This window comes from Leopardus geoffroyi, chromosome C2 (assembly GCF_018350155.1).
Source record: "Leopardus geoffroyi isolate Oge1 chromosome C2, O.geoffroyi_Oge1_pat1.0, whole genome shotgun sequence".
NCBI lineage: Eukaryota > Metazoa > Chordata > Mammalia > Carnivora > Felidae > Leopardus > Leopardus geoffroyi.
This window is the reverse complement of record NC_059333.1, coordinates 156,550,862-156,565,482: the sequence shown is the minus strand read 5'-3', so window position 1 is coordinate 156,565,482 and position 14,621 is coordinate 156,550,862. Positions and strand designations below refer to the sequence as shown.

At 45.9% G+C, this 14,621-nt stretch overlaps 1 protein-coding gene and 1 non-coding gene across 11 annotated transcripts in view; both read right to left on the bottom strand.

Annotated features, from left to right (window-relative positions):
- The window catches only part of CNOT10 (CCR4-NOT transcription complex subunit 10), a 72,904-nt gene extending 58,552 nt beyond the window's left edge, over positions 1–14,352 (bottom strand). For 2 of the 10 annotated variants that reach the window (XM_045436689.1, XM_045436692.1), the window contains exon 1: positions 14,048–14,327. In XM_045436689.1, coding sequence (XP_045292645.1) covers positions 14,048–14,069 — 22 coding nt within the window. In that variant the 5' untranslated portion in view covers positions 14,070–14,327. Of the gene's footprint in view, positions 1–4,663; positions 4,913–14,047 lie in introns of those variants that run through there. The other 8 variants (XM_045436688.1, XM_045436687.1, XM_045436682.1 and 5 more) reach the window with 5 other exon arrangements.
- Positions 2,148–2,250, bottom strand: LOC123576273. The gene has a single exon (XR_006701285.1). It is a non-coding gene; the product is annotated as a U6 spliceosomal RNA (small nuclear RNA).
- Positions 14,353–14,621: the final 269 nt, after the last annotated feature.

The window sequence follows — 14,621 nt, the reverse complement described above, 5'->3', positions numbered from 1 at the left end:
TAATTTTTTTGAGAAACAGAGAATGGCGGGGGGGGCAAAGGGAGGTAGGTAGGGAGAATCTTCAGCAGGGCCCACACCCCAGAGCAGAGCCTGAGAGAATGGGGTGGGGGGCGGGCAGAGGGAGGGAGGGAGAATCTTCAGCGGGGCCCACACCCCAGAGCAGAGCCTGAGAGAATGGGGTGGGGGGCGGGCAGAGGGAGGGAGGGAGAATCTTCAGCGGGGCCCACACCCCAGAGCAGAGCCTGAGAGAATGGGGTGGGGGGTGGGCAGAGGGAGGGAGGGAGGGAGAATCTTCAGCGGGGCCCACACCCCAGAGCAGAGCCTGAGACAATGGGGTGGGGGTGGGCAGAGGGAGGGAGGGAGAATCTTCAGCGGGGCCCACACCCCAGAGCAGAGCCTGAGACAATGGGGTGGGGGGCGGGCAGAGGGAGGGAGGGAGAATCTTCAGCGGGGCCCACACCCCAGAGCAGAGCCTGAGAGAATGGGGTGGGGGGTGGGCAGAGGGAGGGCCCATCTCACAACCATGAGATCACAACCTGAGCGGAAGTCAAGAGTCGGACACTTAACCAACTGAGCCACCACGTGCCCCAACATTTTAATTTTGTTTAAAAAATCTGCCTTTTGTTTTAAAAAGGTGACTTTTATGTTTCCATCATCTCCCAAAGAATAGTCTGGCTTTTTTAGTTTTACTCACCGACAAAAGCCCCACGCACCATTAAGGGAATACCAACGGAAAGTAATAGGACCACTGCATAAATAGGATGCACGGGCTGCAAACACAGGTACGTGAGGGTGATGCCATTGTTGATGACTCAGAATAAAAAATTCTTTAGACTGTCAAAGTCTCACAATATTTGAATTTATTTACACAAGAGTTTTTCTCAGATAGAATTGTTGCTCCGGCCTGGAATCTAGAGACCTCCAAAGCTTGAACCGAGGTAAAAAAACGGAGATAAGAAAGCCCTTTTCGGAGTTATTGGGAGGCTTCGCTGAGAATATACGTGAAGTGATGAGAATGTATCCGGCAGAGTAGGTCCCCCTCTGTGGCATGGCGGTGCAGACTTTACTGTTCCAGCACACAGATGGGACCCGGGAGCATGGGGAGGAAGAGCCAATACCTGGAACGGAAGCAAGGAGACCAAAACTCTCGTGCCACTTCCGAAATTACACAGTTGATACCAAGTGGAACTGGGGCAAATATCAGTTTTCCTAGTTACTGAAGAGCATCTGTATTAGATGGCTTTTAGGGTGCCCTCCAAGTCAGAAATTCAGTACCCCAAACAAGCTTCTATAAAGCAGTGGATACGTTTGTTCACAAAGCAACACGATCCAACTCAAGTAGCAACGGAAGACAAGTCTCCAAGTGGGGAGGTAGGGCAGATCATCTTGTCCCCCAGATTTACGATTCAATAATTCCTACAAACACTACCCTCGCCATCACCGCAAGCTTCCCAGAAGACATTGTTCATTCCTTAACCTTCACCGTGAAGAAACGCACAACACTCGCCTGAGTCTTTTTTTTTTTTTTTTTAACTGTGACAGTATGGCTTGAATATAATAAATTCAGGCCATACATCCAATTAATAAATAGCTGAGAGACCATAAGGGTCAAGCATCATTCTAAGTGCAAGGGATCGACACATGAACCACACAGACAGGGCTCCCGCACTTGTGAAACTCAGAGGTTCCTTGCGGAGATAAGATGCAAATCCGTGATTCCGGGTGTGACTAATGCCATGGCAATAACAAGGGCTGTGAGAGGGCACAGAGACGGCAAGTGAGGTCGGACCTAACTCAGAAGTCAGGTATGGGAAGTCCTGAGGAAACAGGGCTCCAAATGTAAACTGCTTGCAGCTTTGAAACAACCACCACTCCTTCCGGCCCCGGCTAAACCAAGTTCTAGCTTGAGATACTATCTGCGCCTCCATTCTACACCACCTGCGACTTCTCCGCAATTGTAACAATAAAGCTAACATGCTTTGAGGGCTCACAAGGTGTTAGGCATGTAAGCACCTCAAATAGGGTAACTCATTTAATCTTCAAAGCAAGCTCTCAGGAGGGGCTTCTTTCTGGGTGTGTAAGGAGCCATTAAACTATGTACATTCATGATGTGGGCATTTTTTTTTTTAACATTCCAAACACAGTACAGAAATACAAAATGCTTCGTGAATTTGCGTGTCCTCCTGCACGGGGGTGGTGCTAATCTCTGCGCTGTTCCTATTTTAGTATATGTGCTGCCGAAGCAAACACTATGTGGGCATTTTTTTTTTTTTTTAATTTTTTTTTCAACGTTTTATTTATTTTTGGGACAGAGAGAGACAGAGCATGAACGGGGGAGGGGCAGAGAGAGAGGGAGACACAGAATCGGAAACAGGCTCCAGGCTCTGAGCCGTCAGCCCAGAGCCCGACGCGGGGCTCGAACTCACGGACCGCGAGATCGTGACCTGGCTGAAGTCGGACGCCCAACCGACTGCGCCACCCAGGCGCCCCTATGTGGGCATTTTTGAAACTATCTAGAAACCTATATTCCAGGAGCGTTCCAAAGAACCAGTCCTGCACAGAGCTGACTCTGGGAGCCGTGGCCTGGTACATCCTGGCCGTCAGCAAAGATTCCCAACTGCCCTCTCTCAAGAGGGCAACACGGTGCAACGAAAACCGTACAAACCTTGGAATCAGTCACATCTTCAGTCGGCCTCCCCTTGGCCACCTAACTCTCTGCTTACAGATGCTAAGTAAGCACTGGCTCTGTCCCCTTCCTTCTGGCAAAACAACCAACAATTCTGGCAGTTTCAAAAACACACATATATGTATGTATGTATATACATATATACATACACACACACACACACACACACACACACACACAATTCTGCGCTCTAAACATACAATTAACAGTGAAAACAGCTTTAGCATGACTTGATCATGGAACGGCCCTTAGATCACCGTCAAATCCCGGTAGACTGCACATTCTTGAGAATCGCCACTTAACATCAAGAACAAAACATAACCTGTGCTAAGTGAACTTATCTAAGACTTAGATCTGCCCTACAAAAAAAAAAAAAAGGATTCTGGTATCTGGGTCTTTCAGAAGTGTTACTTCTGATACAGTTAGCAGACAAAGGGCGCCTGGCTTGCTCAGTAGGAACAGCACGCAGCTCTGGATCTCAGCGCCGTGAGTCTGGGCCCGACGATGGGTGTAGAGACTACTTACATAAAACTTAAAAAATCATATAAAATGAAACAGGAAAAAAAGTTAGCAGATAAATTAGCATTTCACTTCTACTTCAGCATACAGATAAATAAGAATTGAGTCCTTATAGGGGGGAGGAAAGCTAACAGTTTATTGGAGAAAAGTTTAAAAGGACATCGTTAAACAGTTTTTTCTTTAGAAAGCCAAACAATGAGTTATTGTTAACCCAACTGTTTACACAATACATCTGTTTTGCAAAATTTTCAGGTGCACAAGAACAGTAAGGAGCCATTACTTTTAAATGTGTAAAAATGGGACCCAGGATTTCAAAGCTCCAGAAAGAATGAGTTTAGATTAAAGCAGAACACTATACCGCATATGTATCTGTCATAAAATTTTAACAATGAATACAAAACTTTAAAAACGTTTAGGAAAACCAGAGTGTTTAAAACATTTATCTTCCCTCCCAAGGAAGTGCATTAAATTTAGACCAAATGTCAAAATTTCTTAGTCTGCCATCAAGTTCTCCCCGCAGCTTCTTCTAAAATGTATGCTCTTGGGGCACCTGGGAGACTCAGTCAGCTAAGCGTCTGACACTGAGCTCAGGGGACAGCTGAGACGGAGCCCCGCACCGGGCTCTCTGCTGGCAGCGCTAAGCCTGCTTGGGATTCTCTCTCTCCCGCTCTCTCTGCCCCTCCGCCGCTCACACATGCACGTCTTCTCTCTCAAAATAAATAAATGAACTTTAAGAAATAAAAAAATCATAAAAAATAAGATACACCGTCTCTAGGTTACTTTTTAAGTTTTTTTTAAGTTTATTCATTCATTCTGAGAGAGACTGAGAGAGCACACAAGCTGGAGAAGGGTGGAGGGAGAGAATCCCAAGCAGGCTTGGTCCTCCACGCTGAGCCGGTCGAGGGGCTCGATCCCACGAACCCTGAGATCACGAACTGAGCCGAAATCAAGAGTCGGATGCTTAACCGACTGAGCCGCCCAGGCATCCCTCTAGGTTACATTCTTTGACAGGCCCAACTGCCAAAAAGTGATTTATAAATACTGTAAAGCAAGGGGAAATACCCAACAAGTCACCAACACACTGAAGAGTTTAGGCTTCTACTCTGCATCATTACCCTCTAGGAACTAGAAAAGTCTCCTACAACCTTCCTGAGAAAGAGAAGCCAGCTTTAAGATAAATAAACTAGACTCTAAGGCTTACAAGAGAGTCTGAAATTCCCATTTCTACAGACGTTTTGGAGAACAGAGCTCAAGAAACAGCCTTTTACCAGTTAACCATTATTTTATCTGCATTTTAACTTCAAGATAAAACTTTGAAACAAAAACACTCCAATGGGATCACTATTTTTGTTTCCCTTGTTATCTTTCTCTACTTTTCAAGTTTCCTATAAGGCATGGGTGTTATTTTTGTAATCAGGTTTTTAAAACCCAGATTATTTGTGACTGCGGAGTTCTTACCAGAAAGAGTCTGCACATAATTCCACAATAGGTCTTTATTTGTCCAAAAGTAGTCTCCGTTGCCGATTGTAAGAGAAAATGGCCCTTCATCCTTAAACCTGACTTTCCTTCTGCTCTGGCCTAACGAACATGGCTGAGCTTCTAGGCGTACAGGGCTCTTAGGCACACAAACCCGGACACCCTTTAAGCCAATAGGCTTCATTTTGAACCAAACAATCGCCTTTAGGTCTGAACTAAGTCGAAAAGAAACACACTGCTTTTCCAAAACTGAAAAGTCAGTTAACTGAACGCACAGATACATTCCAATACAGAATGTTAACAATTCAAATCTGACTGCAGGACGTTCTTCCACACAAGCTACCTTTTCAAAATATAGCTCAATGATTTTCAAGAAAGGACATTTTTTCCTAAGGAAAAAATAATGTTAAGGCCTAAGGAAACCCACTGGTACACTCACAAAATAGTGCTGATTCCTTTGTGAAGGCAAGTTTTAAAAAAGAAGGACGCCATCCGAAAGAAAAATAATTCACGTCTGCCAAGGTCACCATAAAGTTCACACACCCTATGTGGTTTCCTATCACTTGGACAAGCGTCTCTGATTTATCAAAACCCTATATATAACAGCTGATTAGTATACAGCTCAGAGAAACACTATGTGACCAGCACTGCCTCAGACTTGAGCACTCTGTCCAGCACTACAGAAATAAAGGAAGAGAATACCAACGATCAGTAACAACATGCTTTGGGGAAGACAGACAAAGCAGATCTCTACCACTGCTGAGTATCTTGGTTTTTAATTTTAATGTTTTTTAATGTTTATTATTTATTTTTTTAATGTTTATTTATTTTTGAGACAGAGACAGAGCATGAACGGGGGAGGGTCAGAGAGAGAGGGAGACACAGGATCCGAAACAGGCTCCAGGCTCTGAGCTGTCAGCACAGAACCTGACGTGGGGCTCGAACTCACGAACCGCGAGATCATGACCTGAGCCGAAGTCGGACGCTCAACCGACTGAACCACCCAGGCGCCCCTAATGTTTATTGTTTTTGAGAGAGAGAGAGAGAGAGAGAGACAGATCGTGAATGGGGGGAGGGGCAGAGAGAGAGAGGGAGACATAGAATCCAAAGCAGACTCCAGTATCTCAGCTGTCAGCACAGAGCCTGAAGCAGGGCTCAAACTCAAACTGTAAGATCATGACCTGAGCTGAAGTCCGACGCTAAACCGACTGAGCCACCCAGGCGTCCCAAGATTTATTTTTTAAGTAATCTCTGCACCCAACCTGGGGCTCGAACTCACAACCCCAAGATCAAGAGCTGCATACTTCACTGAATGAGCCAGCCAGATGCCCCTGCTGAGGAGTATGTTTTTATTTTCGTATCTGAGACTAGTATTTATTTATTTGCTTTTTTTTTTTAATCTTCATTTATTTTTGAGAGAGAGACAGAGTACGAGTAGGGGAGGGGCAGAGAGAAAGAGGGAGACACGGACTCGGAAACAGGCTCCAGGTTCTGAGCTGTCAGCACAGAGCCTGACGTGGGGATTGAACTCACAAACCAGAGATCCTGACCTGAGCCGAAGTCAGACGCTCAACCACTGAGCCACCCAGGTACCCCTTTATTTGCTTGTTTTTGAGAGTAGTTTTTATATACAGAAAAGAGACCGTTTTTTAAATATTAATACTTCATTTATTAATGTTACAAATTCAGAAAGTGTAGATTTTCCTTACACTTTTATATTCAACTTAGACTTTTCTTTTTAAGATTTTCTTTTTTATAATATTTTAAAGTTTATTTATTTTGAAAGAGAGCGAAAGCGCGTGTGCGAGCAGGGGAGGGGCACAGAGAGAATCCCAAGCCGACTCTGCAGGGCCAGCACAGAGCCTGACATGGGGCTCAAACTCATGAAACTGTGAGATCATGACCTGAGCTGAAATCAAGACTTGGATGTTTAACTGACTAAACCACCCAAGTGCCCTTAAGATTTTATTTTTAGGGGCGCCTGGGTGGCTCAGTCAGTTTAGCTGTCCGACTTCGGCTCAGGTCATGATCTCGCGGTTTGTGGGTTCAAGCCCCGCGTCCGGCTCTGTGTTAATAGCTCGGAGCCTGGAGCCTGCTTCGGATTCTGTGTCTCCTCTCTCTCTGCCCCTCCTCTGCTTGTGTTCTGTCTCTCTCTCAAAAATGAATAAATGGAAAAACAAATTTTTTTTTTAAAATTAAAGAAAAAAAAGATTTTATTTTTAAGTCATCTCTTTACCCAACGTGGGGCTCAAAGTCACGATCGGAGATCAAGAGTCTCATGCTCCTCTGAGTGAGCCAGCCAGGAGTCCCTCAACTTAGACGTTCTATTTGGAGTTCTAATTTTATTTATTTATTTTTTTTAATTTTTTTTTCAACGTTTATTTATTTTTGGGACAGAGAGAGACAGAGCATGAACGGCGGAGGGGCAGAGAGAGAGGGAGACACAGAATCGGAAACAGGCCCCAGGCTCTGAGCCATCAGCCCAGAGCCCGACACGGGGCTCGAACTCACGGACCGCAAGATCGTGACCTGGCTGAAGTCGGACGCTTAACCGACTGCACCACCCAGGCGCCCCTGGAGTTCTAATTTTAAAGGGATGTGATGAATGTTTGATCGCCTTTACAACGTTAAACGCTCTTCAGACATAAAATTTTAACTACCTTAAATATTTCATACATTCAATTTTAAGTACAGTTGACTTAAAAAGATAATTTTCTGAGAACTTAAATCTGAAAATTAAACTTATGAAAATAGTGACTGAGGTATTCTTTAATGTCCATGCAATAATATAGTTAAAATTAAAATGAAAGTTCACAAGTATAAATCAACTATTCACTCAACTATACATTTAAAATTGGAGAAGCACCTGGTTGGCTCAGTTGGTTAAGCATCCGACTCTTGGTTTTGGCTCAGGTCACGATCTCACCGTTTGTGAGATCAAGCCCCACATTGGGCTCTGTGCTGACAGCACAGAGTCTGCTTGGGATTCTGTTTCTCTCTGCCCCTCCCCTGCTTGCACTCTTTCTCTCTCAAAATAAAGTAATTAAAAAAAAAAAAAAAAAAATTGGAATCCTAAGACCAATATATTACTCTAAATTCCTAAACATTAACAACACTTAAAAGCATGAAATGTAGGTCACTATTACATCAACTCCTTATCCTAAAAACTAGTAAATGCAAAGGATGAATTTTCAAGTTTTTAACATTTAACATGCCTTTCTGGGAAGAATTATAGTTCATCCCCAGTTAATTAATACAGGAGAGCTGTTCTTTACAGAATATCAGCAAATAAATGTCAGCAGTAATGGAACTAGAAAAAGTACCACCTTGCAGCCCCCCCATGATACAACTGATCACCAATGGTGGATGTTTATATTATTCTAAATTATTATCCATTAGATTACTTCTAATTATAATTGGAAAAAGATGTTCCTATCACTACTTTACCAAATTGACCAAACTTGGCATCACTAACGGTGGACAAATTGAAACTGACATCATGTACTTTATATAAAGTATACAGAATCACCTAAAAATATACAAATATGGTAAATCTAAATCTAACCAAGCCTGAGAAGTAACTTTCAGTTCACAGAAAATACAGAAGACAAGGACCAAGGACAAGGATACCAGGAAGAAACAATCAGACAAATCCGGAATGTGGGGTATTATACAAGACAACTGACTTCGTCTCTTCAAAAAATCACTGTCATGCAACAAAACAAAACAAAACAAAACGAAAAGGGAGATACTGGGAATGAAGACACTGAAGAGACCTAAAAAATATAATGTGTGAATCTTGACTGGATCTCAGTTTGAAAAGCACAGCTGGTTTTCCTAACTGATTAGTTTCAGGTGTACAACATGTTGATTCAACTCTATATTACTTGGCACTCACCACAATAAGTGTGGTCACTGTATTGTTGACTCTCTTCCCTGGGCTGTACTTTTCATCATTTTGACTTAGTATTACCTTATAACTGATACTTTGTCAGGTAAGTACAGCTTACTTTGGGCAAGTTTAGTATATTTAAATAGTAATTTCTAAAGTATGACAACGGTTATATAGGTGAAAGGCCTTATTTAAAAAAAGTGCATGGTGAAATATTTAGAGATGAAGTATCCATAACTATTCAACATTGGGGCGCCTGGGTGGCCCAGGTGGTTGAGCGTCCAACTTTTGATTTCAGCTCAGGTCACGAGATGGAGCCCCGCATCCGGCTCTCGCTTTCCACACTGAGCCTGCTCGGGATTCTCTCTCTCCTCTCTGCCCCTCCCCCCAACTCACGCTCTCTCTCAACATAAATAAACTTAAAAACAAAAGAAATATTCAACATTAAGAATTTTAGCTAGATAAAGAAGAAGCAACTACGGCAAAATGTAACAATTGTTAAACTAGGTGGTGGGTATATGGATACTCATTTTTTCAATTTTTTTGGATGTTTGAAATCACTTGTAATACGAAGCTGAAAAAATACCAAATATGCAGATTCCCTACTGAACCCTGAAGAAAGCAAATGGCAGGGCAGTACCACGCAGTTTATTACCTCATCTGCACACATATTTTATTTTTATTTTTTAATTTTAGAGAGAGAGAAAGCATGGAGCAGGGTAGAGAAGCAGAGGGAGAAAAGAGAGAATCTTAACCCATGACCCTGGGATCATGACCTGAGCCCAAATCAAGAGTCAGATGTTCAAATGACTGAGCCATATATATTTTTAAGTCAGCGTGAGCTTGGGTAGGTGTAGAAAAGTCTGGAAGAACACATAAACTCAGTATTGGCTACCTGGAGACAGGAATTGGGTAGGGGCAATAGAGGACTTAATAGTTTTTTACCGGGGCGCCTGGGTGGCTCGGTCAGTTGAGCGTCCGACTTCGGCTCAGGTCACGATCTCGCGGTCCGTGAGTTCGAGCCCCACGTTGGGCTCTGTGCTGACCGCTCAAAGCCTGGAGCCTGTTTCGGATTCTGTGTCTCCCTCTCTCTCTGACCCTCCCCCGTTCATGCTCTGTCTCAAAAATAAATAAACGTTAAAAAAAATAAAAAAAAATATTTTACCTTATACATTTAATAATAATAATAATAATCAGTTTTGGGTGTCTTTAATAAAATAAAAATAGCCTTGGCTTAAAACCTTCCCATTTGTGGGGCGCCTGGGTGGCGCAGTCGGTTAGGCGTCCGACTTCAGCCAGGTCACGATCTCGCGGTCCGTGAGTTCGAGCCCCGCGTCGGGCTCTGGGCTGATGGCTCAGAGCCTGGAGCCTGTTTCCGATTCTGTGTCTCCCTCTCTCTCTGCCCCTCCCCCGTTCATGCTCTGTCTCTCTCTGTCCCAAAAATAAATAAACGTTGGGAAAAAAAAAAAAAAAAAAAAAAAAAAAACCTTCCCATCTGTTTGTTCTTCTTATCATTTTTATGGCCATCCTGGCTTAAAATTTTAAAGGTATCTTTGAAAGCTGATTTCATATTACCCATCAGGTCAGGCTCTATCTTTCCCTTATTCATAATATTATCAACCTTTTTCTACGAAGCCTACTACAGCCATGCCCACAGTCCAAATTCTCAGCTAAATTCAAATCTAGGATTTTGTGTCCTAACTCCAGCCACTTCCTCCTCTCAGATGACCATAAAAATCAAAGTCAAATAAGTCACCCTAAAACACTGTTGGTACTTCCTTAGTAAAAAATGAAACCAGTTTCACACCACTTTTGTATGTCATACAGGGACACGGACCTCGTGAGCCCCCCACTGCCCCCTTGAACCTTTGTCTCTGGTTGGTCTCCATCCGTCCTCCCTCTACAATTTGGTCTCATACAAATCAGGGTGGGAGAACTGCCGGCCCATCAGTCACTGAGAAGCCATACAACCCAGAAGCACGGGTAAATTTGTCTCCCGTGGAATGAGTCTTTACCAACTAGAAACGGGAAACAGGAGGAAGCCGCACAGCTAAGCTGTGCCTTTTTTCTCTCTCACATGGACTATCCTGAAGTGCAGTGTCTCCCTGCAGCCCTTTCAGAAAAACCCCACATGCAAGCGGCCTGTGCTCTCTCAGCTCAGGGAGGAACAAGAGCCAAGTATGCAACACACCGCACCTCCCTCGGCCTGGCTTTCTCCTCTCTCACCTCTACTACTCTGCGTTGCACCTTCCAAACTGAGAGCACTTGAATTGGGTTCTGCTTCTCAAAGGATGTGAGCTAAAACAAACACCCGACCTCAGGTGAGGCACACAAGCAACAACCCTGTGAGTAAATAAACTAAAACGCTATTAAAAGTTAGAGGGCGCCTGGCTGGCACAGTCGGTGGAACATGCGACTCTGATCTCAGGGTTGTAAGTTCGAGGCCCACATTGGGTGCAGAGCCTACTTAGAAATGAAATCTCACGGGCGCCTGGGTGGCTCAGTCGGTTAAGCATCCGACTTCGGCTCAGGTCAGGATCTCGAGGTCCGTGGGTTCGAGACCTGCGTTGGGCTCTTGCGCTGACAGCTCAGAGCCTGGAGCCTGATTCAGATTCTCTCTCTCTCTCTCTGCCCCTCCCCTACTTGTTTTCTATCTCATCTCTCAAAAATAAACAAACGTAAAAAAAATTTTTTAATAAAATGTTAAAAAAAATACATAAGTTGGAAAACTGTTAGGACCCCCATTTTGCAAATGAGAAACTGAGGTTCAACTAAGAACCTTGTGTAAAGAGTAAGCCTTTCTGCTTACCAACTATACCCAATCAGTCACAAGATGTTACCTCTAAGAGAGTGATTCCTTCTCTACCCAATCCATTCTTAACAGGGTCCTTGCTCTCAGTTATCCTTGGTCCTCTTACTTCCTTTTCTTACAATATTCATCACAACTTAAACTCACAAGTATTTTTTTAGTTTACATGTTTGTCTTTCATACCATAAGCTCCATGATTACAGAGATTATGTCAGTGCCTGGCAAGGCAGGCCACGGGTAAATATTTACTGAATAAATTACTATAACACTAGCCGCTTTTAGCTAGTCTTTGGGCTTCCGGTCTCGTTGCACTTAAACCTCCCCCTTCCCACGCTGTGATCAGGTCCCTTTCTTACATGCTTTCATGGGTCTCTTTTCTTACCCTCCGTGACAAGGGCCCTGAGCTCAGGAGCTCAGAGATGAAGCAGCATATAAGCTAGACCATGAGGGGCACCCGGGTGGTTCAGCCGGTTAAGCGTCTGACTCTTGATCTTGGCTCAGGTCGTGGTCTCATGGTTGGTGACTTTGAGCCCCACATCTCATTAGGCTCTGTGCTGACAGTGCGGAGCCTGCTTGGGATTCTCTCACCCCCTGCCCCCCTCCACCCTTCCCCTGCTCGGCCCTCTCTCTCTCTCTCAAAATAAATCAACTTTTAAAAAACGTTACTAATATTAAAAAAAAAAAAAAAGCCTTTGAATGAGGAGCGTGTTTACCAAAGAGAAAAGAAAATCGAAGGCACTACCACTCAGCAGCTCAGAAGAACAGTATGTCCAAGAGTCGTTTCTGGGGTGAAGAGGTAGGTGCGCGGATACGGAAACGTCGGCTGGAAACACATGGTGAAGTTTCACGAAGGACATGTAGGAAAGAGGATGCGATGCCCACGAGATGGCATAAGCTTAGAAAGTGTACAGGCATCGGAATGCTTGGCTGCAATTAGGGTCTTAGACATCAAAAGACAACCGTGAGAAGAACAGACCGGACACGAAGAGAGAGGGACGGCAGTCAGAAGGCGGCCTCGCGCGAGGGAGACATCAGGAGACAAAGGCTAGAATCACAGCAGCTGAAGCGGGGACGGAGAGGAGGAGGCCAGATTCAAGGAGACCACGCTGAACACTCGGCTGGATACCAACGTAACGTCATCTAGGTGAGACGTTTCCTACGACGTGGCTACGTAACGTCATCTTAGGTGAGACGTTTCCTACGACGTGGCTACAAAGCTTCAGCCAAAGACACGGCCCCGAATCACCGTGGGCCTCGTTCCTCCACTACATGCGTTACGCCTCCACTTTACGCGTGGCACACGTTACCAGATGGGAGTGCCACCCAGCGGCGCTGTCCTTACGGACTAAACAGGACACGTCGGAGGCACGGAGCGAGTCATATCCGTTTCTTCAACATCCAACACGGTGCCTGGGGCCCAATCTTCGTGAGTGAATGAAGGGAAAGGTACGAGAATACTTCACGGCAGGACTCGGAAACCGGACAGGCCTTAGGCCTTTTTTAAAAAGCTCATTCCAAGCAAGCGCAAGGAGATGGCCAAGCAGGAACCGTAAACCCGGGGCACAGAGACGCTGCCTTCAGTTAAGGACGGAAGATGTCGGACAGCTTGGTCCGGCCCTGGACAAGCCACGCTGATTTCCCGCCTGGAACATTCTCGCTATCCAGCCTGCCCCATTCCATACGGTCACTCTGTCATTTCATGGGAGTTTCTGCTCAGATACCACCCCCACCAGAAGCCTCCTGGGACCAGCCTACCTAACATTCTACAGCACACTCTATTATCCTCAATTTGTAAACTTTTTCTCTATGGTTTTCCTTCTCAGCAGACTGCTGCAGAGATCTTTTAACAAATTTCCGATAGTAGGACTGGCTCACTTTCGTTTCAAATCTAGTCCGACCATCAGTCATTGAGATCAAAACCTTCAGAATATTGAGATGGGCTTTTTACAGTGAAATCTTTAGAAAAAACAAAGTGTTGACCACTTCTAAGACCTGCGAGTGAAGTTCTTCCAATGAACCTGGATGCCACAGAGAACATTCACTTCTTACAGGAAACATACGGCAGACCCTCCCAGAGGCAGGCAGGAATTATACACCTTAACGGAGAAGACTCTAGGAATGGGGTACTAATCCATAAAGAAATCAGTCGAAATTAAATGAGCTAACCTTGAGGAACTAGGGGAAAATAGGTCCTAAGCGCAAGGTATTAGCACAGAACGAAGAGAGACACTTCAGTTTCAGGACTATTTAAATAAATAGTTTTCACAAAGCTAACTTCATAGGACATCGCTGACCAGAGGCAGGCTCACGTGGGCGAAATAGCCCAGGTGAGCCCTATCCTGAGCCAGGGGACATAAGGCACCCGTGTGCTGCGGGGTGATCCGCCTTCCCCCCCTGGAAAACCGAAAAGCCCGTGAAGTGGCTACACAAATGTAAGTCCGATATTCCGGCGAGCGGGGCAAAGGCGGTCGGTGGCGGCTTCATACTGCACTTACGTAAAAAAAACTACCGGCCATGGGGCCCAAAGACTCACGTTAGGGGCGGCCGAGGGAGAGGACGGGGGAGAGGAACGCACACCCAAATTAAAGTCACCCTCGGGTCCCCACCCCCTAGTCCCCACCTACTCAGCGCCAGGGTCCGCCCGCCCCGGGCGTGGGCGCCTCACCTGCAGGCTTGTCTGCAGCCATCTTCCCACTCCAGCTTGGGTTCTTCCCCGCGGGTGGGTGGCGTGGCCTCGACTCCAGCTGCCGAGCGGGCCGCGGTCCTGGGCCTCGGAGAACGACTCTGTGCCCACCGCGGCTCCGGGCCCCTGAGTTCCGGCCTGGGGAGTGGGTAGACGGCGGGCTGAGGAAGTGACGAAGGCTAGTTCGCGTCGTCTAGCAACAGGAGACGGCGTCTCCAGCCGGCCTCCCACCACACTCGGCTTCCGCTCCGCGACATCCCCAGACACGCCACTTCCGGGGGCCGCCGCCCGTGTGGGAACGGCGGCCAGCCCCGCCCCACGCTGGCGTCGTCCTGCGCGCTCCGCCCCCGGCGGCCAGTGCGTGTGCGTGCGCGCGCGCCCGGCCGGAAGTGCGCTCGCGTGGAGTTGTGGGCGCGTGGTGGGTTTGCCGGTTGGGATCGTGGGCTGAGTGCCTCTTGCTTATCGTGATTAAAATACCTTGGTGTCGGGGCTCTCGTCCCTCCCGCAGTTTACGTAAAATAGCATTAGTAACACCTGTCATCTGTGCGCTAAGCAT